This window comes from Carcharodon carcharias, chromosome 18, assembly GCF_017639515.1.
Source record: "Carcharodon carcharias isolate sCarCar2 chromosome 18, sCarCar2.pri, whole genome shotgun sequence".
In the NCBI taxonomy this organism is placed as follows: domain Eukaryota; kingdom Metazoa; phylum Chordata; class Chondrichthyes; order Lamniformes; family Lamnidae; genus Carcharodon; species Carcharodon carcharias.
The window spans coordinates 13,735,827-13,761,948 of record NC_054484.1 but is presented as its reverse complement, the minus strand read 5'-3'; the positions used below and the strand labels follow the sequence as shown (position 1 = coordinate 13,761,948).

Genomic DNA, 26,122 nt, shown 5'->3' with positions numbered 1-26,122 from the left:
GATGGGCGGGTGTGCAAAATCCTGCCCAGAGTGTTAGTAAAAAAGATTATTTTTTAATTCCTGAGTGCTTTCATTGTCAAGAACAGGCAAATAACAGGCTTCCTTGTAGGTTTTAAAAGTAAGATAACTTTATTTTTCAACACCCAAATATACGCGACTACACCCACGCTCACACTCACACAGATACACACACACTCAGAAAAAGATTGTGATTATAATGGTAGCATGATTTCAAGAGTTCTTTCTTACACTTGCTTCTCCCAGGGTTGAAGGCTTGAAATGATGCTTGTCGGTAATCCTATTTATAGTTCACAGTTTCATATTGTGTGAGCATTAAAGTTGACCTTAAACCTTAATAAATAAAAATAAGATGCAAGTGTTTCTGAAGCATTTGTTCAACATCTCACGTTCACGCTGACAGGAGCCTCAATGAAACATCAACAACTCCTGCTGATGGCAACGAACCCTTTGTAAAAGTGGATAAGGATCCAAATGAAGGCTCAGCACTTATATCAAGGTAGTTAAAACATATTTTAATTCGTCCATGGGATGTGGGCATTGCTGGCAAGGCCAACATGTATTGTCCATTCTAAGTTGCCCTTGCGATGGTTGTGGCAGGTCACCTTCATAAATCGTTGCAGCCCGTAGCCTGGGTTTTCACCTGCGAGTCGGGTGCGCAGAGTCAGGAGAATTCCCAGATCCACAAACCCTGCTTTTAAAAATGGCTGCCGGGACGTCGGACTTTCGATCCTGTGTGGGGCAGGCGAGATTAGAAGTTGAGGCGGGCAACCTCGGAAGCTGTGTAGGGGGTTCCATGTGTGGATGGGGGGGGTTGCTGGACAGTAGGCCCACCTCAGGGCTCTGGCACTATGTCCAAATTATTTTTAACAAAAGAATGAAACATGAAATATCCCATGCCCTATACCCACCCCCACAGCCCTTTATAGCCCCTAAATCAGCCCAGTGCCAACTCATGCCCTCACCAGCCACCTGTTTCCCTTACACCTAGCTTGCCGACTCACCTAGTATCCTCCTTGGGCAGACCTCAGAACCCAGGTACAGATGAGAGTAAATTCTATAGAATAATGCTCTAATTGTTGATTGCAGACTTCACTATACTGAAAAAAAACACTCATTCATAAAAACTCATTTATTGCATTTACATTCCCTTAACTACATAATGACTTACAACAGCAAGCATTAGAATTCATTGTACCACTTCAAAGAATCCATAGCCACTTGTAGCTGTCAATCAAACAGTGAAATGGCAGGCACCCCTACTGTGAAATAATATGCAATGATTTACTTTAACATTCCAGACATCTTTTTTGAAAGATTTAAAAAGCTGGCATTTTAAATGCTTTGGCAACATGACAGCTCCCTCTGACAACTCCTCTTGACAGATTTTTTTGACAAGTCTTTGTGACATTTATGAAAGGTCCTCTTTAAAGTTGCTTGTCACACTTTTGACAGTTGATTGTGAACCGGTCTGTTGATAGTTCCAATAAGCTCAACAGTTAAGGAGTTGTTGCACTTTTAACACACATTCATGCCTAGTTTTAACAATTCCAAAGGGCACCTTACCTCCCCCAAAGGGCTCTTGACTGCCCTCATTGGTCACACGACCTCCCCCAAGGTGTCCCCGAGCCATATCAAAAGGAGTACTTTACCTCTCTTCATCATGCCCAAAGAAATGCACAAAGTTCAGACCAGCCCTTACCCGGTCTACTCTGCACACTTCATTTTTCACACTCCTGGGACACAAAAATCCAACTTCACAGGAGGCAGCTGATGACTTAAGTTGCCAGCTTCCTCTGTGAACAGTGCATCTGAAAAACATGAACTGCTGCCATTCTTGCCCCCGTGAAAATAGGAAGTGCCATGTTCGGGGGCAGGAATTACAATTTTCAGGTACTGCCACCATTTCACCACACCGGAGAGGCTCTCCAAAGTGGTGAAAATCTGGGCCCGTTGGTCGCAGTGCTACCGCGGTGTGGTCAGTTAGGGAGTTCCTATTGACCCGATTAAAATGAAGAAGTTGCTGTTATGTGTCTAAGTCTGGGTGATGTGTGACTTGGAGGGGAACTTGGGTGATGGTGCTTCCTTGCACTTGCTCCTCTCATCCTCTAAGGTGGAAAAGACCATGGGGTTTGGGAGGTGGCATTGATGAAGACTGTGCCTGTTGCTGTAGTGTTACGCACGCGGGCTGAGGCCAGAGGAGTACAGACTAATGTTAAATTCTCAGCAGCAAGGCATTAATCTCCCGCTGAGGAAACTCTAAGTGAATTTTCCAATCCACTGGATCCATCTACTCTGCAGCATCCCAGGTGAAGATGCAAAGTCTGTGATGAGCAGCCAGCAATACCACTTGGACCTCTTGGCTGCCAATTAAAGGGCGGATTAGGGAGGGTGACCTAAAGCCTGCTCAAAGAGGTGAGTTTAAAGGAAAGAGGTACTGACAGACCGGTGGAGGGGTACAGGGAGAGGATTCTAGAGAGGAGGGCCTGAGTGAAATGGACTTAGCCTCTTAGTATGAGTCAACAGCTTCGTGGGAGGAAGGGAGATGGAGTGAAGGAAGTGAGATTGCATATTGCTTCTGTTGTAAAAATGTGTCCTGTTTCTCAATAGTTGGATTGAGAGTGATATTGACATTTGTAATCGTTGCGATGGGTGGCTTGCTGTAGGTCAGCATAAAATCGCAAAGAGTAAAAGTGACATTGCATTACGTGATTTCATCCTTTTTGCCTTCCAGTGAGACATGTTCTAGCAACACTGTTGTGTACCTGAAGTGCAACAAGAAATGTGAGTAAATAATTTGAGGGTTAGCTCCCCAAGAAGTGAACTGTCCCCCCTGACAGCTCCAGCATGACAGCTCAGGGCTGCCTATAGGACTGGAACTGGCATTTAGTTAAAATGCAACTGATACATACTCTCATTGCAGCTGGGTCCCACTGAGATGTGTGTCACTGCAGCCCAGAACATCCATGACATTCAACTAAAAGAGCTTTGTTTGCGCCCCCCCCCTGGTTAAAATAGAGGGTAGATCTCATTCAACTCTGCCTCACCAAGCATGGCTGAGTCAGCGATGGAGTGTAACGTTTTCCATTCTCATACAAAGAAAATGGATTGACTTGGCTGTCTGGCATTTTGGATTTAGTCATCGAGGGACGGGGTAAGAGTCCAAGATTTCTGCATTCAGAAAATCTTACTGTAGCTACAACAGCAAGTAGCATTTATATCAAAAATAAAAATACCTGGACAAACTCAGCATTGATATCACACCTTTAACATAGCAAGATGTCACATGGTGCTTTACAGGAACATTATCAGCAAAAATTTAGTACCGCACCACATAAAGAGTTATTGAGGGAAATCTTAACTCACTCAATACCCGTCCATTTTCGCACGGTTAAAATTGGGTCCATTAAGTCAGGTGACCTAAAGCTCGGTCAAAGAGGGAGGTTTCAAAGAGAGTCTTCTTGGAATAGAGTGAGGTAAAGAGGTGGAGAGGTTTAGGGCGGGAACTCCAGAACTTATGTCTTAGGCAGCTGAAGGCATGGTTATTGCTGGAGAGGCAAAAGAAATCAAGGACGTACAAAAGGCCAGATTAGATGAAGTTGGAATTTTTGAAAGATCGTAGGGTTGAAGGAAGTAACAGAGATGGGGAGGGGTGAGGTCATTGAGGGATTTGAACACAAGAATATGAATTTCAAATTTGAGGCATTGCTGCAGCTGAGGTCAATGCAGGTCAGCAAGCACAGGCACGGTGGATGAATGGGACTTGATTCAAGTGGAACTTATAATGAGCAAAGTCTGTACAAGGTCAAAGATAAGAGGCCGACCAGCAGTGTATTAGAGCAGTTGAGTCTGGCAGTAACAAAAGCATGGATGAGGGTTTCAGTAGTAGGTGTGAGGAAACAGCCTAACCCAAATGGACTTAGACCCACAGTGTGCACCTCACTCTGTAATAATTGAACTCACAGAGGCAGATCTTCCTCTTCAGTGCTCAGACATAGGAACTTGGCAGAGGCAGAATGCCTCATGGCAAATTTAGCCATGAGTTACTCATGGTTTTACATCCAAAATGGGGTGTGTCTGTCTGCAACTTAGCAACATGTCCTTAGATTCCCCCAAGCTCTCCTGTCCGACAATCAAATTCAACGAGGGCAAAGCTGTGATAATGTGCCAAGTAACACCCTGAGTTAAAAACAAAAAAACTGTGGATGCTGGAAATCCAAAACAAAAACAAAAACAGAATTACCTGGAAAAACTCAGCAGGTCTGGCAGCATCGGCGGAGAAGAAAAGAGTTGACGTTTCGAGTCCTCATGACCCTTCGACAGAACTTGAGTTCGAGTCCAAGAAAGAGTTGAAATATAAGCTGGTTTAAGGTGTGTGTGTGGGGGGCGGAGAGAGAGAGAGAGAGAGAGACGTGGAGGGGGGGGGGGGTGTGGTTGTAGGGACAAACAAGCAGTGATAGAAGCAGATCATCAAAAGATGTCAACAACAATAATACAAAAGAACACATAGGTGTTAAAGTTAAAGTTGGTGATATTATCTAAATGAATGTGCTAATTAAGAATGGATGGTAGGGCACTCAAGGTATAGCTCTAGTGGGGGTGGGGAGAGCATAAAAGATGTAAAAAAATAAATAAATAAATAAATAAATATTTTTTTTTTCTTTTTCTCTTTTTATAATGGAAATAGGTGGGAAAAGGAAAATCTATATAATTTATTGGAAAAAAAAGAGAAAAGGAAGGGGGAAACAGAAAGGGGGTTGGGATGGGGGAGGGAGCTCACGACCTAAGGTTGTTGAATTCAATATTCAGTCCGGAAGGCTGTAAAGTGCCTATTCGGAAGATGAGGTGCTGTTCCTCCAGTTTGCGTTGGGCTTCACTGGAACAATGCAGCAAGCCAAGGACAGACATATGGGCAAGAGAGCAGGGTGGAGTGTTAAAATGGCAAGCGACAGGGAGGTTTGGGTCATTCTTGCGGACAGACCGCAAGTGTTCTGCAAAGTGGTCGCCCAGCTTACGTTTGGTCTCTCCAATGTAGAGGAGACCACATTGGGAGCAACGAATGCAGTAGACTAAGTTGGGGGAAATGCAAGTGAAATGCTGCTTCACTTGAAAGGAGTGTTTGGGTCCTTGGACGGTGAGGAGAGAGGAAGTGAAGGGGCAGGTATTGCATCTTTTACGTGGGCATGGGGTGGTGCCATAGGAGGGGGTTGAGGAGTAGGGGGTGACGGAGGAGTGGACCAGGGTGTCCCGGAGGGAGCGCTCCCTACGGAATGCCGATAGGGGGAGTGAAGGGAAGATGTGTTTGGTGGTGGCATCATGCTGGAGTTGGCGGAAATGGCGGAGGATGATCCTTTGAATGCGGAGGCTGGTGGGATGATAAGTGAGGACAAGGGGGACCCTATCATGTTTCTGGGAGGGAGGAGAAGGCGTGAGGGCGGATGCGTGGGAGATGGGCCGGACATGGTTGAGGGCCCTGTCGACGACCGTGGGTGAAAAACCTCGGTTAAGGAAGAAGGAGGACATGTCAGAGGAACTGTTTTTGAAGGTAGCATCATCTGAACAGATGCGACGCAGGCGAAGGAACTGAGAGAATGGGATGGAGTCCTTACAGGAAGCGGGGTGTGAGGAGCTGTAGTCGAGGTAGCTGTGGGAGTCGGTGGGTTTGTAATGGATATTGGTGGACAGTCTATCACCAGAGATTGAGACAGAGAGGTCAAGGAAGGGAAGGGAAGTGTCAGAGATGGACCACGTGAAAATGATGGAGGGGTGGAGATTGGAAGCAAAATTAATAAATTTTTCCAAGTCCCGACGAGAGTATGAAGCGGCACCGAAGTAATCATCGATGTACCGGAGAAAGAGTTGTGGAAGGGGGCCGGAGTAGGACTGGAACAAGGAATGTTCCACATACCTCATAAAGAGACAGGCATAGCTGGGGCCCATGCGGGTACCCATAGCCACACCTTTTATTTGGAGGAAGTGAGAGGAGTTGAAGGAGAAATTGTTCAGCGTGAGAACAAGTTCAGCCAAACGGAGGAGAGTAGTGGTGGATGGGGATTGTTCGGGCCTCTGTTCGAGGAAGAAGCTAAGGGCCCTCAGACCATCCTGGTGGGGGATGGAGGTGTAGAGGGATTGGACGTCCATGGTGAAGAGGAGGCGGTTGGGGCTAGGGAACCGGAAATTGTTGATGTGACGTAAGGTGTCAGACGAATCACGGATGTAGGTGGGAAGGGACTGGACAAGGGGAGAGAGAAGGGAGTCAAGATAACGAGAAATGAGTTCTGTGGGGCAGGAGCAAGCTGAGACGATCAGTCTACCGGGGCAGTTCTGTTTGTGGATTTTGGGTAGGAGATAGAAGCGGGCCATCCGGGGTTGGGCGACTATCAGGTTGGAAGCTGTGGGAGGGAGATCCCCAGAGGAGATGAGGTCAGTGACAGTCCTGGAAACAATGGCTTGATGTTCAGTGGTGGGGTCATGGTCCAGGGAGAGGTAGGAGGAAGTGTCTGTGAGTTGACGCTCAGCCTCCGCGAGGTAGAGGTCAGTGCGCCAGACAACAACAGCACCACCCTTGTCAGCGGGTTTGATGACAATGTCAGGGTTGGACCTGAGAGAATGGAGTGCAGTAAGTTCAGAGAGAGACAGGTTAGAATGGGTGCGAGGAGCAAAGAAATTGAGACGACTAATGTCGCGCCGACACCCTGAGTACGGCTTTCAGAGAATGGAGTTTGAGGCATACTGACGGAAGAAGTGATGGGACCTTTACTCTGAACTATAACCATGCTGTAGCTGACCCAGGAGTGCTTGATCCTGGCACTGGGGGCTCTACTCTTACGCACTTTGAAAAATTTCAGGTGTTGGGACCATTTCCAGGTCCCAACACTTCATGGGTCAGAGGTACAGTTGGAATCTCCACGAAGCGGCCAGTGAACAGGCCATCTCCATATCCACTGGCCAGTTAAGAGTGGCGAGAGAGGGCTCAGAGTGCTGCATGGCCAGGAGCACCCATCAGGAGAGGTGGGCACTTCTGAGGCAGGTAGGAGAGAGTGACGGCGCCTCAAAAACGGAGCTGCCCTCTGAAGCTTGATGAAATATGAAAAAGAAAGAATGTATCCCCCCCCCCACAACCCCCTGCAGCCACCACCCCGCCCCCCACCCCCACCACCACCCCCCCCCCCCCCCCCCCCCCCCCCCCCAACCATCTCAGGGCCATCAGCATAGGAGGTGGGGGGAAGCCCTCCAAATGATCGCTTGTTGCCATGTCTATCCCTTCTCATTGCAGAGTCTCCGTGATTGGGGGTGAAGGTTCCAATGGACCTGGCCTGGCTAGCTGCCGGGAGCCTGCCTTCAGATAGCTGCCAGGCCCTTGGCCTTAGCAGGAAGCCTTTCCAATTTGCGATGATGCCCGCGGGTTCAGGACATGGCCCCTAAGTAGGGTCTTAATTGCGCAAATGGCCTGCCAGTTCTCATGGCAGCCTACCTCCGGCAAGATAAAATGGAGGCAGGAATGCATCAGGGGAGCCAAACCCTCACACAATTCTCCTAACTTCCCCGCCAACCCCCCAACCCTCCGACCACCGCACCCTCACCCGCATCTAAAACCACTTCGACTGGCCTGATCAGATTGCGCCTTAAGTGACCTAAATACAAAATATTCCAATTCTCAGTGCTTTCACTGTTAATCACTGCTTTGGAGAGGGTGCAGAAGAAATATGCTGGAAGGGATTAGGGACCTCAGGTGGAGAGACCAGAGAAGCTGGGATTGTTCTACTTACAGTAGGGAAGAATAAAGATAGATTTAACAGAGGTGTTGAAAAATATAGGGCATTTTGATCAAGAAAATGGCGAGGAACTCATTCTGCTGTTAGGAGGATTACGAACCAAGGGACACAGATTTAAGATAATTGGTAAAAGAACCAGGGGGAGATGGGTTGAAATTTTTTTTATGAAGCGAGTCGTTATGATCTAGAATGCACTGCCTGGCAGTGAGGCAGATTCTGTTGGGATGGTGTTGGTTACAGAATGTGTCTGTAAGTCTTTGTCATCTTCAATATGTTAACAGCAAGTCTTTATTAACTACTTGTAACTATTGTGATGATGAGATATTAATGTGTATAATGTTATTGGAAATTATTTTTTTTAAATAGAATACTAGTGTCTATGTGTGTGTCTGTCTTAATTGGATTAAAGCCAGCTATCTGGGTACTTTGATATACAGTAGCTTTAGGATGTTAATTCAGTGAACTGTAAGGAAAACAGTAAGGTAAAGTGTTCATTTGCATCAGTTGAATAAACCATTCAAGACCGCAGGTAAAATCTTGCACCTAGCTAGAAGAAGCCAAATAATGTGTTTATTTTCTCAGCCCACTAATAAAATTGGTGCTACGAAAGGTGTTTTATTGTTAGAAGAGCTGAAGTTCAAAAGACCTAGTGATACAATGGAAAATTTACATTCAAAGGGAAAGCTAGGTAAATAAAGAATGGAGTTTCTGTGTATAAGGTAGCGGCCTTTAAGGTCTAACCAGCCTGTAAGGCTCCAACCAACTTGCAAAAGGAATCTCATTTGGAATTTGTAAGGTCAAGTATGCTTTGCCTGGTGTCTATTTAAAGTCTATGTTGCCTTAGTGGAGATTTACATGGGGGTGATTAATTTGGGGATTTGTTAAAAAGTTATTATAGTAGTAATTTGTAGCCATGTGTATATGTTTAATTTGTTAAGTTAATAAATGTTTAATTTAGTTTCATATAAAAGCCACGAGGCTCGGTGGTCTTATTCCTACTGAATTCAAAGTTTGCATCTCGCAATTACAAATTGCAAAAATGGGTTATGACAGTTGTTTCAAGTTTCCCTCAGGGATTTGAACAACTCAGCCTTTACCATCGGCTATGTCGTAATAATATATACAAATGTACAGTAAAGGATACAGTAAAGGATACAGGCATGGAGCTATCTCCATCTTAGGTCTTAACACATCCCTGGCCAACACCATACTAACCCTAGGTCTAGGTCATGTGCCTTCTTACACCACCATGTGGGCAGTACTGTACACAATCCCACATTAACCCTGTATGTACCAGATCTTTCTACTGCAGATTCAACAGTAGCTTTCAAAAGGGAATTGAGAAGGTATTTGAAGGGCTGGAGAGAAGGAACAGGGGACTGGGACTGATTGGATAACTCTGTCAAAGAGCTGACACACAGTATGACGGGCAGAGGGGCCTACTTCTGTGATACTATGATTCTGTGATTTTATGATTCTATGCTTCCTCCCATTCAGCTTGTGGGAAGAGTTTGGTCGCACCGAATAATGCTGCAAAGATTGTAGGTGGTCAGGATGCAATTGAAGGCAGTTGGCCCTGGATCGTGTCTCTTCATTTTGGCCATCGTCATGTGTGTGGAGCCACACTAGTAAGTGAAGAGTGGATTGTTTCAGCAGCTCACTGTGTTTATGGGTAAGCCTTGTCACGATTTATTTCCAACATTTACTGTTCATTCCATCGTTCCATCATATCCATGGACTCAGTGAGGGAACTTATCAAAGGCTTGACACACAATATCAATAAGAAGGGATTACAGAGAACTTCAAGGACTAGAAAGAGAGTTCAGGAAGATAAGAATAGGCCAAGGCTATTCAGTCTATTCTGTCATTCAATTACTTCGTGCCTGATCTATATTTTAACTGTCTACCCGGCTTGATTCTGTAACCCTAAATATACTTGTCAAACAAAAATCCATCAATCTCAGTTTTGAAATTTTCAATTGACAGCCCAGCTTCAGTTCTTGGGAGTGGGGAAAGTGCCAGATTTCCACTATCCTTAGGGTGAAGAACCACTTCCTGACATCACTCCTGAATGGCTTTACTCTAACTTTAAGACTATGCTCCCTTGTTCTGGGCTCCCTGACCAAAGGAAATAGTTTCTCTCTATCCATCCGATCAGCTACGTTAGTGATCTTTGACACCTCGATTACATCACTCCCTTAATGTTCTATGCTCAAAGGAATACAATTTAGTTTATGCAACCTGCCCTCATAACTCTGTTAACCCTATCTTAAAGATGGATCTGAAAAAGGATAATGGGGAGTCCTTTCTGTTTAAAATGTCCTCCATCACCACCCCTCTTGTGTGCTTGTATGGGTCGAAACACATGGCATATTTGATTAAGTGGTCATTTCTGGCCCAGGCAGCCATTTTATTCTCAATGGCTCCAGTGGTTAGCTTCATTAGAGTGGATCAATCTCAAAGGAGATAAGACTTCAAACTGATTTGACTGTTAATTTGGAGTTATGATGCACCAGGAAACACTACTGACTGTGCAGCACATTCCACTGAAATGAGTGGCACTGCTAAGTAAAGAAGGGGGCCTAATCTGGATGGTCTCTGCAAGAGTGTCCTGTCGATAGTTATCCCTCAGCCAACATCACAAAAAGCTATATCCACCTAAGAGAAAAGACACCTGAAGGACAGCATCTCTGATAATACAGCATCCCCTCAGTACTGTCTTGCGTAGCACTCTCACTCTCTGAGTCCAATGTTATTGGCTCAAGCCCCTTTCCAGAGATTAGCGCACAAAATCTAGGCTCACACTCCAGTGCTGCATTGTCAGAGGTGTCCCGTTTGGCTTCTCAAGTAGACGTGAAGATGCCAGGGCACTATTTTGAGGAGGAACAGGATAGTTCTCCATGGTGTCCTGCCGATCCCTCAACCAACATCACCAAAATTATCACTGGATTATCTGGACATAGTCTCATAGAATAAGATCATAGAATCATAGAATAGTTGTTGCACAGTGCAAGGCCATTCAGCCCCATCATGTTTGTGCCAGCTCTCTGCGAGAGCAACTCAGCTAGCCCACACCCCCACCTTTTCCCCTGCAGTCCTGTATTTTTTTCTCTTCCAAGTAATAATCCAATTGCCTTTTGAAAGCCACAATTCAATCTGCCCCCAAAACACTCTCAGGCGTTGAAGTCCAGATTGTAACCATTTGCTGTGTGGAAATGTTTTCCCACGTCACCTTTTGTTCTTTTGTCTTTCGTCACCTCTGGTTCTCAACCCTCTGCCAATGGCAACAGTTTCTCCCTATATGCTCTGTCCAGACCTCTCATGATTTTGAACTCCTCTGTCAAATCTGTTCTCAACCTTCTCTCCTCCAAGGAAATTATCCCCAGTTTCTCCAATCTATCCACGTCATTGAAGTTTCTCATTCCCAGAACAATCCTCGTAAATCTTTTCTGTACTCTCTCTAATGCCTTCACATCCTTCCTAAAGTTTGGTGCCCAGAATTGGATACAGCTCTCCAGTTGACACCAAACCTAAATGCATCATATACTGGTGGTGTGGTCTACCTGAGACTGTAGGCTGACTCAGGTAGTTACTTCAAACTAGTTTACACACGATGTACACCTCATATATGATGAGCTATTAAATAGGCACATCTCTCCTGAGAACTGCCTGCTCAATCTGCTGTACAGAGTCTCTAGCACATGTCTGCTGATGTCACTGTTACCTCATGGTGTACATCACTCACGACCATAACTGTTCTATTAATGCATTTACTACACCTCCCCCCATGAATATTAGCAACTTCCCTCATAATAATATTAACTATTTTTTAAACTAATTACATCGCATTTACTTTAAACTATTTACATTGCATTGGCTCTACCACCTCCTCCCCGCAAAGTCCACCAGTCAGAGATTAAGTCTTTGTGGTCCTTTTGCCACTATCCCAGACCACATTGCTGTCACTGCTGAGCAGGGCAGGTGGTCTTGAATTGGGCCCTGGGTTGAGTCAGCATCTCACAAGCCACTCAAAGTGTCTTTGGGGTCTCTATACCACGTCGTGTGGTAATCAAAGACCTGTGTTCTCATGGGCACCAATTAAATCAGGGTTTTCCTTTTACATCGGAAAGTACCAGACAGTGTTCGGACCAGGTATGACCGTGGGAGCTCCGGCCTTTGAAGGACCATACCTTCTGACCTACAATCCCAAATCCAAACCTTCTAGCCCAGTGTTAAGGGTGTTAGGGTCTTGTTCCTATGTCTGAAGTTGCATCAATGTTGTTGTTTCTCATGGAGACCAGTCTCCCTGTTTCTCGCCCTCTTGTGGTCAGCAGGAGAAGCATCAGGTCAGATGTTCCTTGGCAGTAGAAGAACTTGTGTCTTCAGATGTTGGCCCATGAGTAGTTCAGCTGGTGAGAATCCATTAGCTAGAGGTGTGGCTTGGTAATGCAGCAGGGCTGAATGCCAGTCAGAATTCTTGGTCATTAGGGTCTTGAAAGCCCTCACTACTCTTTTAGCCTCTCCGTCAGCCTTTGGGTAGAGGGGAGAACTGGTGACATGGTAATCCCATTGTCATCAGCAAATTTTATAAAATAATCTTTGACAAATTGAGGCCTGTTGTCTGAGACGATTTCACCTGTAAACCCGCGTGTTAGAAAATGGTCTACATCACCCTGGTCACTGACTCAGCTGTAGTGGTGTGATGTCTGACCACTTCCAAACACCTGGAGTAGTAATCTTGCCCTGAAAATCAGAGGTCAACCCCCAGTTTCTGTCAAGGTCAGTCTGGGAAGCAAGATGGTACCAGGGGCTCTGTGGCTGCCTGGCTGTTAAATCTACAGGTGTAGCATGAGAGAAGGAAATCTTGGACAGCCTGTGAGATGGCCGGACACCACACAGATTGCAGTGCACGAGCTCGGCACTTCACAATCCCCAAGTGGTCTCCACAGAGCCGTTAGAGGATCATTTCCTGCATGGATTTAGGATTGACCAGGTGGTGATCAAAAACCAAGGGATTATCCACTATAGTTACGTGTCTCCATTGTTTGTGGTGGTTATGGAGGAATTGTTCAGCAGGACTTCCTGGCCCTATCCCCTTTTGTTCTACTCTTCAGATGTCTTGTAGCTTTCTGGTGGAGATCAGCATGATTTTCATTTTGTTCAAAGAGAATGCTTCCGCTTTCAAGACAACAGTGAAGCCCTGAACAATAGCCTGACCTACATTAGCTCTGGCGAGAGCATCAGCCGTGGTTTGTGACTTCCCTGGAACATACATAGCTGTGTACCGGTAACTCGTTAGCCAAAGGCAGAAGCTTTGAATGTGTAGGTGCATTTGGACGATCTCTGTGAAATTCAAGAGGGTAATGAATGGTTTATGATCGGTCTCAGTGTGGAAGGGTAAGCCCATCAGGTAGTCAGAGAACCTGTCAATGGCCCATGTGACTGCCGGTGCTTCCTTTGCTATGGTGACATGGCGTTGCCCTGTCTCTGCCAACACTCTGGAGGCGAAGTACAACAGGCTTCCTGTTGCCACTCTTCTAGAATAGAATGGGAACAGTTCCAAGGTCAGTTGAGGGTGCATCAGCGGCCACCACTGTGGGGAATGTTGGGTCGTAATGTGCCAGCACATCTGAAGAGACCAGCCCTTCCTTGATACGTTGAAAGGCGTTGATTTATTCAATTCCCCAGATCCACAGTTGGCCTTTCTGTAGAAGATCCTCATAAAGTTTCCGTGATGACAGCTAGATTTGGGATAAGTTTGCCAACTTGATTTGCCATTCCGAGGAACATCTGCAGCATCTGTGGCGCACCTCATTTGGGGGGGAAGTCACTGATGGATTTTGCTTTTCGAGAGTCCACCATGATACCCTGTCTTTAAATGATATGCCCCAGAAATGTGATGAAGTTTTGGTGAATTCGCATTTATCATTTAAAGTGAGACCTGCCTCCTGTAGGACCTTGAGAACCTCCCAAACCCTGAGGTCATGCTCCTCTCTTGTCGATCCATGGATAAGCACACCATCCATGTGACAAATTACTTGTTTACCTTTTAAGATACTGGACCTGGTCCCCTGGAATATCCCCGGAGCTGATGAGATGCGGAAGGGAAGGTGATTAAAACAAAAACATCCAAACAGCTGGAAGAAGATTATTAACAGCCGGGACTCCTGGTCAAGTGGCATTTATCAAAACCCGCTGTTAGCGTCAAGTTTGGTGAAGAGGACGCTGTTGGCAAGCTTTGCCAGGCTGTCAGCCACAGACACCATTGGATAGACTTCTCTCTGGGCTGCTTTGTTTAATTGCGTAAGGCCAGCTCGAAGCCTAAGGCTTGGGGACTGTTACAAGCCCCAAACTCCATCGGGTTGGTTCTGTGACAGGTGATGTGACACCTCTGCATAGCATGCAATCAAGTTCCTCTTTGACTTTTGGCAGTAGGAGATGTGAAGAGTCACGCCAACAGAGCAACAGGAAGCAGTGCAATACAGTATTTGTTTTCTAGCTTACCAAGCCGCTGGAAGAGTTGTGAAAATTCTGGGCGGACTTCATCCTCTTCATGTAGGATGCCCAGTTGCATGCAGATATTCCTGCTAAGTAAGGAGACACTTTGATTATGCAGAATATAGAGTGTCTCTGTGATCTGTCACCCCTTGTGGCATAAAGTGGCTGTGTTCAAACCTTTCACCTGCAGATACAATCCCCCAGATCTTGACGTTTCTTGTATAATGTCTGTTCAGGGGCTGTGTTGGGTAATGCTAAATGATCAGCCAGTATGGAAACACCAGCGCCAGTCTCAAGCTTAACATGGGTTTTAAACCCGATAATTTCCAAAGTGACAGACAAGAAGACTTGTTGTTGGTCCCCTACTCTCCCAGGAAATCTGAGATGGCATTTGTTTGTTTGTGGCTATGTTCTGGGTGACCTGTAAGCCATATTTATTCTGTTGTTTTCTCCCCTTACTGGAGGTTTTAAATGTACAGAACTGCAGCAAGTGCCCTGTCTTTCCACATTGGAAGCCCATCTGCTCCCTCTCATCTTATCATCTGTGCTGTTTCTTTGCACCACAGCATGAACACTTCAAGGTGGCCGCTGTAGGGTTTCCCGCCCTTTTGGCCAGTTTGGCGGATTTTGCGTGGATGGGGTTACTGCTTTCGGGCCTATACGGTGAGTGGACATCTACAATACCTTGGTGTATGCGAGAGGCCAGTTTCACTTACTTGGCTTGGCCTGGCTAGCACTGTGAAGTGATTGATCGAGGCGTGCGGTCGATTTTCAACTAGCTACCGTGAACCGGTCAGTAAGGAGCGATTCGACAGCTTCCCCTGGTTGAAGAGCGCTTGCCCGACAATGAGGTTCATTTCGGATTTTAAAAAAAACATGCCTAAGGCTTCTAAAACAAATTCAAAGTCTGCAGGAATCTCTCCTATCCCCTGTCTGAGAAGGATCTCATGGTGATAGGCACTGCGGTGTAGAGGAATTAATTAACCTGCTGCTTCTGCTCTTTGGTGAGGAGACCCGAGGCTGCTCCATACCCCAGGAAGTTATCTCATCATGTCTTCCAATGTCGGCCTCTTGAGGCTTTCGAACAGGTGGGGTAGTGACTGCTTGGTGAGTGCCGCCATTGCTCTCCTTAGGCACGCTTGCAGGTTGTTGTCCCGACCAGAGTTTGTTCCAGTTGCGGACTGTGGGTGTTCCATCAATGGCACAAACACTTGGTTGGAATGGTGTCACTGCATCTCTGCCATCATCTTTCATATACTGCCATTGTGGTGTATCTAACTTAGAGAGGCTGTAGGCTGACTCGGGTAGTTACGTCAAACTGGTTTATTTACACAATGTACACAAAGTACATGGTGATCCACCAAGTAGTCACATCTGTCCTGAGTGCCTCCTGCTTTATCTGCTGTACCGAGTTTCTAGCACATGACAGCTGATGTCACTGTTACATCATGATCTATATCGCTCATGACCATAACTACTCTATTACCCATTGCACAACACTAAAGGTACACCGTGGCCTGGATCTTCCAATCTCCAGATAGTTGGAGACCGGATGTACCGCAGAAGATGCGCTACGGGCCCCATCGGAGGTCCCAAAGCAAGGACTCCATCGGAATTTTTCGGCAAGTTTGAACATCAGATGGACAATTCCCCTGCTCCCCGGAACCCTCGGTAAAAGTCTCCAACTCTGAGTTAGAGTCGGAAACTGCGGACAGAGCTGACTTACTTACCTGGATTGTTACCCAGAAAATGTTAAGCAAAGCAAAGCCTAGTTTAGCTTCTGGGGAACTATACAACTGGCCCCCCCAATCACTCACACTGACCAACATGATCCATCCCCGCTTAACCACACCCCTCCCCCGACTACTCCCTTCTCCCCATCAACCTGGTCTGACTAGCCCCCTAACCCGAACTGACCAGCCCCCAAACCCGACTACCCACTGACTGGACCTGACTGGCCCCGCACCCCACTGCCTACTGACCTAACCTGATGAGCCCCCACCAGCTGACTCCACCCCCGATCACCCCGACCCCTTCTCAACACAAGCTGACTAGCTCCCAACCTGACCTGACTAGCTCCCACCGCCCAACACCTCCGAGCCCCTTGCTCCCACCCAACCCAACCTGACTAGCCCCTGACCTGACAGCCCCTCGCCACCCGACCTGACTACCCTCGGCCAACCTACCCACTCACCCACCTACCACCCTGCAACCCCTACCCATCTGCCACCATGCCAACCTATCCCCTTACCCATTCTACCCTCTTGCCCACTTACCTTACTGTGGTAATCTGAGGTGTAATATACCTTTAAGAGACCGTGAGCAGATTGACCTCGTGACTATAAGACCCAATAGGTGTGTGCATGGGCTACCAGGTTAATGTTAGTCTGGAGTAGGGTCTGGCTGGAAAAGCACACATCATGTTAATGATCTGGTGTTTGTGGGAATAAATATTATGAGCTTCATGTCATATTGGTCTCTGAGTCAGCCGTATATTGTAATCGATTCACCCACCGACAGATACACATCCAACCGGTTCATGAGTAAAGTGACCCGTAGTTAAAACATAACACTTGTCTACCCTATCCCCTCACCCACCCTACTCCTCCCCCACCCACCCTACCCCCTTACCCCACCCACCCTACCCCCTTACCCCACCCACTCTACCCCCTTACCTCACCCACCCTACTCCCTCACCTCACGCATCCTAACCTAAACCCTCACCCACCCTACCCCCTTACCTCACCCACCCTACCCCCTCACCTCACGCATCCTACCCCCTTACCCCACCCACCCTACCCCCTTACCTCACCCACCCTACCCCCTCACCTCACGCATCCTAACCCCTTACCTCACCCACTCTACCCCCTTACCTCACGCATCCTAACCCCTTACCTCACCCACCCTACCCCCTTACCTCACCCACCCTACCCCCTTACCTCACCCACCCTACTCCCTTACCTCACGCATCCTAACCCCTTACCTCACCCACTCTACCCCCTTACCTCACCCACTCTACCCCCTCACCTCACGCATCCTAACCTAAACCCTCACCCACCCTACCCCCTTACCTCACCCACCCTACTCCCTCACCTCACGCATCCTAACCTAAACCCTCACCCACCCTACCCCCTTATCTCACCCACCCTAGCCCCTCACCTCATGCATCCTAACCCCTTACCTCACCCACTCTACCCCCTTACCTCACCCACCCTACCCCCTCACCTCATGCATCCTAACCCCTTACCTCACCCACTCTACCCCCTCACCTCATGCATCCTAACCCCTTACCTCACCCACTCTACCCCCTTACCTCACGCATCCTAACCCCTTACCTCACCCATCCTACCCCCTCACCTCACGCATCCTAACCCCTTACCTCACCCACCCTACCCCCTTACCTCACCCACCCTACCCCCTCACCTCACGCATCCTAACCCCTTACCTCACCCACTCTACCCCCTTACCTCACCCACCCTACCCCCTTACCTCACCCACCCTACTCCCTTACCTCACGCATCCTAACCCCTTACCTCACCCACTCTACCCCCTTACCTCACCCACTCTACCCCCTCATCTCACCCACTCTACCCCCTTACCTCACCCACTCTACCCTATCCCGTCACCCACCCTACCCCCTTACCTCACCCACCCTACCCCCTTACCTCACCCACCCTACTCCCTTACCTCACGCATCCTAACCCCTTACCTCACCCACTCTACCCCCTTACCTCACCCACTCTACCCCCTCATCTCACCCACTCTACCCCCTTACCTCACCCACTCTACCCTATCCCGTCACCCACCCTACCCCCTTACCTCACCCACCCTACCCCCTTACCTCACCCACCCTACCCCCTCATCTCACCCACTCTACCCCCTTACCTCACCCACTCTACCCCCTTACCTCACCCACTCTACCCCCTTACCTCACCCACCCTACTCCCTTACCTCACGCATCCTAACCCCTTACCTCACCCACCCTACCCCTTACCTCACCCACTCTACCCCCTCATCTCACCCACTCTACCCCCTTACCTCACCCACTCTACCCTATCCCATCACCCACTCTACCCCCTTACCTCACCCACTCTACCCCCTAATCTCACCCACTCTACCCCCTTACCTCACCCACTCTACCTCCTCACCTCACCCACTCTACCCCCTTACCTCACGCACCCTACCCCCTTACCTCACCCAACCTACCCTATCCCCTCACCCACCCAACCCCATTACCTCACCCACCCTACTCCCTTACCTCACCCTCCCTACCCCCTCACCTCACCGACCCTAACCCTTTAGCTCACACAACCTACCCCCTTACCTCACCCACCCTACACCCTTACCTCACTCACCCTACCCCCTTACCTCACCCACCCTACCCCCTCACCTCACGCATCCTACCCCCTTACCTCATCCACCCTACCCCCTCCCCTCACACACCCTACTCCCTTACCTCACCCACTCTACCCCCTTACCTCACCCACCCTACTCCCTTACCTCACCCACCCTACCCCCTTACCTCACCCACCCTACTCCCTTACCTCACCCACCCTACCCTTACCTCACCCTCCCTACCCCCTCACCTCACCCACCCTAACCCTTCAGCTCACACAACCTACCCCCTTACCTCACCCACCCTACTCCCTTACCTCACCCACCCTACCCCCTTACCTCACCCACCCTACCCCCTTACCTCACCCTCCCTACCCCCTCACCTCATGCATCCTAACCCCTTACCTCACCCACCTTACCCTCTTACCTCACCCGCCCTACCCTATCCCCTCACCCACCCTACCCCCTTACCTCACCCACACTACCCCCTCACCTCACCCTCCCTACCCTTCCCCTCACCCACCCTACTCCTTCACCTCACCCACCCTACCCCATCACCTCACCCAAACAACCCCCTCACCTCACCCACTCTACCCCTTACCCCACCCACCCTACCCCCTTACCTCACCCACCCTACCCCCTTACCTCACCCACCCTACTCCATTACCTCACCCACCCTACTCCCTTACCTCACCCACCCTACCCCCTTACCTCACCCACTCTAATCCCTTACCTCACCCACTCTACCCCCTTACCTCACCCACCCTACCCCCTTACCTCACCCACTCTAATCCCTTACCTCACCCACTCTACCCCCTTACCTCACCCACCCTACCCCCTTACCTCACCCACTCTAATCCCTTACCTCACCCACTCTATCCCCTTACCTCACCCACCCTACCCCTTACCTCACCCACTCTACCCCCTTACCTCACCCACTCTACCCCCTTACCTCACCCACCCTATCCCCTTACACACTTACCTTCTCTCTGTAGCTTTTGAGAGAAGCTTTGGGACATTTAAATACTTTACTTACCGGAATACAGCAGCCAGAGCTGGTAAAAGGGGACGCGGTTTCTGCACGGATTCTCTCTGCTGCTCCGTCTCAGGTTTCCTGCACAGACTGAATTCTGCAGGATCCTCCATTGGAAGCTTGCCCTGAAGAATCGGAGGAAGGTAGATGTGTAGGTTTTTTTTTGTCCGATCAGACGTGGAAATAGGGGTTCCGATCCTGGACGGAAGATTTAGGCTCAACTTAGGCTGTGCAGAAATTAACTTCCATTGTTCCCTACGTGGCAGTGACTACTCTTCAAAAGTCATCCATCAGCTGGAAAGTGCTTTTGGATGTCCAGAGCATTGATCCGATTTGGCCTTGTATCTGATTGGAGCAGCACAGGAGGAATCCTATGTTACTTTTGTCCCAGTTCAGTAGCCTTGCATGTCAACCTTGGCTCTCACCGCTGTGCCAGAAGGTGGTGGGTTCAAACCCTGAATACAAATTCTTCCTTTCTTTTTGCTTGATTGATTCTTAACCCCACTCCGATGGGAACAGCATCATCTGTGACCTGAACTATATCCCAGCCAACAGATGAATCTTTGAAATGAAATTAGAAAAATGCCAGGTGTGAAGTGATGAGGTCTCAGTAACAGAGCTTTTTATAATGACAGGCCTGGGTAGTGAGGAATGGTTTGCAAGAGGGGCCTAAGGAGCAAGAGACATGATAAGAAAGAGTTGACGTGTGATAAATTTTTTGTCTACAGGAGAAACCTTGATCCCACACTCTGGAAGGCAGTGTTGGGCCTATACACACAGCTGAATCTAACCTACCCACAGACACAGACTCAACTGATCGATCGCATCTTGATGAATCCCCATTACAACAAGCGGACCAAGGATAGTGACATTGCCTTGATGCACCTGGTGTCTCCAGTGAATTACACGGGTATATCTGCAGCATTTCAACCCACTCTACCTCCTCTTGCTACAAGCTGACAGGGTATTCACTTGGGATGGTGTGGAGGGCAATTTGCTTTGTGTTGATCCTGCCCTTTAGTTTAATTTAATTGATCGCCTGTCTTTAATTTCCCTTGAGAAGGTGGTGGTGGTGGTGGTGAGCCACTTTCTTGAACACAACTAAGTGCTTGTTGGGTCATTTTAGAATCAGCACATAAAACAAACTAAATAAGAGAGCAGCTTTCCTTCCCTGAAGGACATCAGTGAACCAGATTTTTTTCTTTAACAAGCATCTAGTCGTATTTAAATTCCAGGTTTGTTTAATTAACTGTATTCAAATTCCTCAGCAGCCATGGTGGGATTTGAACTCATGTTCTCTAGATCATTACTCCAAGATCATTACTCCAAGATCATTACTCATGTTCTCTAGATCATTACTCCAAAATCATTACTCCAAGATCATTACTCATGTTCTCTAGATCATTACTCCAAGTCTCTGGATTATTAACCAGTAATATAATCACCATGTGGCTGTGCCCATCTACTTGACTAGAATCCTGACTGGAGCAGTATAAGAGCGGTACTGCTCTTCTCCCAACTCGATAACCTTGCGTGCCTGCCTCAGGTCAGTGTTTACACTCTCACCCCTATCGCAGTAACACAGAACCTTTAAAGTGCAGGAGGAGGCTATTTGGCCCATCAAGTCTGCACTGGCTCTTTGAAAGAGCATTCGACCTAGTCCCACTCCCCTGCCTTACCTCTCAACCTTGCACATTCTCTCTTTTCAGGTAGCAATCCAATTCCCTTTTGAATATCTCAATCGAACCTGCCTCCACCACCCTTTCGGCAAGTTTGTTCCAGAATTCAACCAGTCTCTAGGTGAAAATATTTTTCCTCACGTCACATTTACTCCTTTTGCCAATTATTTTGAAGCTGTGTCCTCTAATTCTTGATGTTCCCTTGAGTGGGAACAGTTTCTCACTATTTACCCTTTCCATTCCCCTGAAGATCTTGAATACCTCTAACAAGTCTCCTCTTAGCCTTCTTTTCTCCAAGGAAAACAGACCCAACCCCTCCAACCTATCCTTATAGCCACAGTTCCTCATCCTGGGAATCATTCTTGTGAATTCCTTTGTACTCTCTCTGGTGCCTTCATATCCGTCCTCAAGCATGGCACCCAGAACTGGATGCAGTACTCCAGAGGAGGCCTAACTAGTGTCTTATACAAGTTCAACATGACCTTCTTAATCTTGTACTCAATGGCGCTGTTAATAAAGCCTAGGATACTATATGCTTTATGAACTGCTCTCTCAACATGCTTTACCATCTTCAATACCTATGTACGCATACACCCAGGTGCCTCTGTTCCTGCACCTCCTTTAGAGGCTCTCCCTTTATTTTATACTGTCTCGCCATATCGTTCCTGTCAAAACGAATCACCTCACACTTCTCTGCATTGTACTTCATCTGCCACTTGTCTGCCCAAACCACCAACTTGTCTATGTCCTGAGGTAGAAAGTTGTGGGTTCAAACCCTCAAGCACCTGACACTCCCAATGCAGTAGTGAGGGGGTGCATCTGTCTGTCGGAGGTGCACCTTTTGGATGAGATGCCCGCTCAGGTGGCTATTGAAAAAAAAAATGCTATATTATTTCAAAGAAAAGAGGTATTCTCTCTGGGTCCTGCCATCAATCAATACAGATTAACTGGTCTGCAGACCGTGGACTTGAGAACAGGTTTGCCTCCCTCCGGCTTGCTGCTGGAGGGATGAATATATTTCAAGCAACAACAACAAAAAAGATTTGTTCATTGAAAGAACGCCAGAGATCCCTTGAAGATGTGATGATTATCAAATCGGATAGCAGTAACAGATAGCATTGGTTCATCATCATCCCTGCAGTCACAATGTGTAGTGAAGCTGTCTGCATAACAGCAGTGTAGAACAGTTCGACATTCAGCTTCTGCCTCTCACTGCAGTTAAGGAATAATTTGGATTCCTCACTATTGCTCAATTAATCAAGGGCCTGCAAACCTGTCAATATGTCCCCCGCTCTCTAGTTCAGGTTTGTTAACAAGTTGTGCGTGTTTGTTTTTCAGAGTTTGTCCAACCCGTGTGCCTCCCAGACAGGAACCAACAACTCTCAGTGGGAATGATGTGCTACATTGCCGGTTGGGGTAAAGTGCTCCAAAGTGGTAAGCGAGGCAGGACTTTGTAACAGTGCGGAAGAGGATAGGGGTCTGAGTGGAGATGTTTAGTTGGGAGGTTATCCTTGAGGAATACTAGTTTGTGGTTTAGGATGGGCAATCCTCCAGAATTGCACTGCGTTTCCAGAGATGAAATGGCATGAGTGGCGGTGGGGGTGGGGGACAGGCAGCTGGTCATGTGATCAAACCTCCAGGAATATGTCCAACCAAAGTTGGAAACCCTTTTCTGATTGGACACGCTACTGGAGGTTGCGTCACATGGCCTCCCGTCCCCAGCATCTCAAAGGGTTACGGGGTTGGAGAGTGTTGCAGAGCTAACTGTTTGACTGGGTGAGGCGGCTGGGGATGCAGTCAAACAACCTCTTTCCCCCATCTCCAAAACGTTTAGAATTAATAAGCAAGTGTTCAAAGAAAATGAGAAAACTATACACTTGCTCTTTAACACCCTTATCATTTTGCTCCTGGGTTTGCTCGCAGCGGTGTTCAGGAGATGAACCTTCAAGTCCTGGAGACTCCAGGACAATCCTGGAGGGTTTTCAAACCGATGTTGGATTCATTCCTGCCTCCTTAGCTCTGTAACACTCTCCAACCCCATAACCCTTTGAGATACCTGTGCTCATCCAATTCGAGCCTCTAGAGATCCCTGTTTTAAACTGATCTGCCATTGGCGGCCTTGCTTTCAGCTGCTGGGCTGTAAGCTCTGGAATTCCAGCCCTACACCTCTCCAACTCTCTACATCACCTTCTTCCTTTAAGATGCTCCTTAAAAACTACCTCTTTGATCAGCCTTTTTGGTGGCTAGCTGTCAGATTTGTTTTATAATGCTCTTGTGAAGCACCTTGGGGTGGTTTATTATGTTACTGTTGCTATATAAATACAAATCATTCTCATTTATTATTTCATAATTGTCCTTCTTGTGCTGGTAAAAGTATCACCCCAAAATCTCTAGCAACTCACCCAAAACGTCTCCTTGAATATGTGAACTTGGTCAGAAAATTTCCACATACTATTTGGCAGTGGAGCCATCACATCTAGACCAGATTTTGTCTTCTGATGCTATTCATTCTGATCCATTTCCCTCAGGGGTTGGGGGGGGGGGGGGGGCGCGGCGGTACTGGATAATGATCAGGAGCAGAAAGCTGGTTTAATTTTGGTTAACTCTGTATTTGAGAGGTACTGAGGACATCTCCACTGCTGCCCTGTTTGTAGGGCTCCTTAGGGTGTAAGCGGGGTCCGGGAGAGAAATCATGGCCCCTTGCTGCTACTCCTGCTTCTGAGCCCCTTCCCCCACCCCCACCCCCACCCCCCAACCCCAACCCCAACCCCAATTCCAGTAAAATCTATGTTAAGTACACTTTAGGTAATAATGGCAAGAAAAACAGGGAAACTTATTTTTCCACACAAAACTTTGCACCAATACTTTATATTCAGAAAAATCCCTTGCTTCCCCCAGCACTCTGGCATTTCATGTGATCAGACAAAGGCTGCCTTTCATTTTATTTTTTTTTTTAAAAGGAGGTAAATAAACCTACAAGTCACTTTTAAAGGGGAGAGCTTCTCCACATTTGCTCCAGATGCTTCAAACACATTTATTTATATATATTTACATATATACTGCTGCTTTCCCTCCCTATCGTTTGTATTTGATCTTCCTTTCACACCTAGGGCCACCAGCAAGTGTCCTGCAGGAGGCTGAGATCCCTCTTGTGTCCAATCGAAAGTGTCAGGAGCAGTTGCCGCAGTATAACATTACAGGAAACATGATGTGCGCAGGTTATGAAGAAGGAGGTGTGGACACATGCCAGGTAAGCCTTTTGTTTCAAACAACCACAAAGAGAAAATTGTTCTGAATTACCAGGTGTAACAATTACCAGTTCAATTGTGGATGTCCTGAAAGTATATCCCTTGTTGTGTTGCTGTGTTTCAATATTGGGTTTTCAACAAAATGGCCCCTGATTCAAACCTGCTCAAATGCAAAACAATTTCTTCATCTACCCTAAATCAAATCCTCATTTGCAAATCCCTCACACCAAACCCTACACCCACAACCCCCTCCAACCCAACACACAAACCCTCACTTTCTAATTTTTTGGATCAGTGGCAACAGTACTGGCTCAGAGTCAAAAGGGCATGTATTCATGGACTTCGACATGTAATCTCGACTGGGCTAGCAAAGATCGAACCCCTTGAATGAGATGTTAAACTGAGTCCTGTCTGCCTGCCCTTCAAGTAGGTGGGTAAGGAGGTGGTGGCATAGTGGTATTGTCACTGGACTAATATCCCAGATACCAGGTAATGCTTTGGGGGCCTGGGTTCAAATCCCACCATGGTAGATGGTGAATTTTGAAGTCAATAAAAAATCTGCAATTAAAAGTCTGATGATGACTTTAAAGCCATTGCCAATTATCATAAAAACCCATCTAGTTCACTAATGCCCTAACCTGCTTCTCTCAGTCTGATCTAGAAGTGGGACGTCCTTACTTGGTCTGGCCTACACGTGACTCCAGATCACAGCAATGTAGTTGACTCTTAAATGCCCTTGTTCAAGGACACAGTATCTCAGTAATTAGAGATGGGCAATAAATGCTGGCCTACCCAGTGATGCCCACATCCACTTGAAAAAAATGTTCCCTCCCTGTAATCAAACCTCTGTTGGCCACTATTCTGGCCAACATGCCTCCTTCTAACAAAATACCACTAGAAACTAGATCACCACCATTTCAAAACTAACTCACTAGGCTGGATTTTTTTTTTAGCTACAACAAGGCTGGAACAGAAAATCCTGCCTACTTCCAGATCCGACTGAGAGATGCAGCAAGGCAAAATATCAATGTTAATTTTGAAATTTTCTGTTGTTTCTATTTAGGGAGATTCTGGAGGCCCACTCATCTGTAAACAAGATAGTCTGTGGTTTCTGGCCGGCGTCACCTCATTTGGACATGGATGTGGGCTGCCTCACAGTGCGGGGGTTTATACACGAGTTACGGAATTTGTGGATTGGATACAAGAGATTCTTATTTATGGCACTCATTGAATGTAGTGGCCGAGTTCCGGTTTACTTTAACTCCAAAGGTTTTAGTTTTCTCTGATAGCGCATTGGCGAATGTTATTCACATAAAATTCCCTTGTGTGCTATTTTTCTGCAGTTCTTGAAGCTGGTTATTTCACATGAGTTAAAATAGAGCACCAGTAACATTCGCACCGCACCATGACAATGACAGCACCTTCCAAACACACAACCTCCACCAAGTAGAAGGACTAGGGCAGGAGATACATGGGAACATCACCACCTTCCAGTTCCTTTCCAAGCCACATGCCATCCTGATCCTGATTTGGGAC

At 47.3% G+C, this 26,122-nt stretch overlaps 1 protein-coding gene across 1 annotated transcript in view; it reads left to right on the top strand.

Moving 5' to 3' along the window:
- The window catches only part of tmprss15 (transmembrane serine protease 15), a 149,679-nt gene extending 123,862 nt beyond the window's left edge, over window positions 1-25,817 (top strand). The window contains exons 25-31 of the mRNA XM_041211975.1: window positions 422-517; window positions 2,753-2,802; window positions 9,291-9,465; window positions 20,388-20,569; window positions 22,677-22,772; window positions 24,449-24,588; window positions 25,650-25,817. Of these exons, the coding sequence (XP_041067909.1) occupies window positions 422-517; window positions 2,753-2,802; window positions 9,291-9,465; window positions 20,388-20,569; window positions 22,677-22,772; window positions 24,449-24,588; window positions 25,650-25,817 (907 nt within the window). The remainder of the gene's footprint in view (window positions 1-421; window positions 518-2,752; window positions 2,803-9,290; window positions 9,466-20,387; window positions 20,570-22,676; window positions 22,773-24,448; window positions 24,589-25,649) is intronic.
- Window positions 25,818-26,122: the final 305 nt, after the last annotated feature.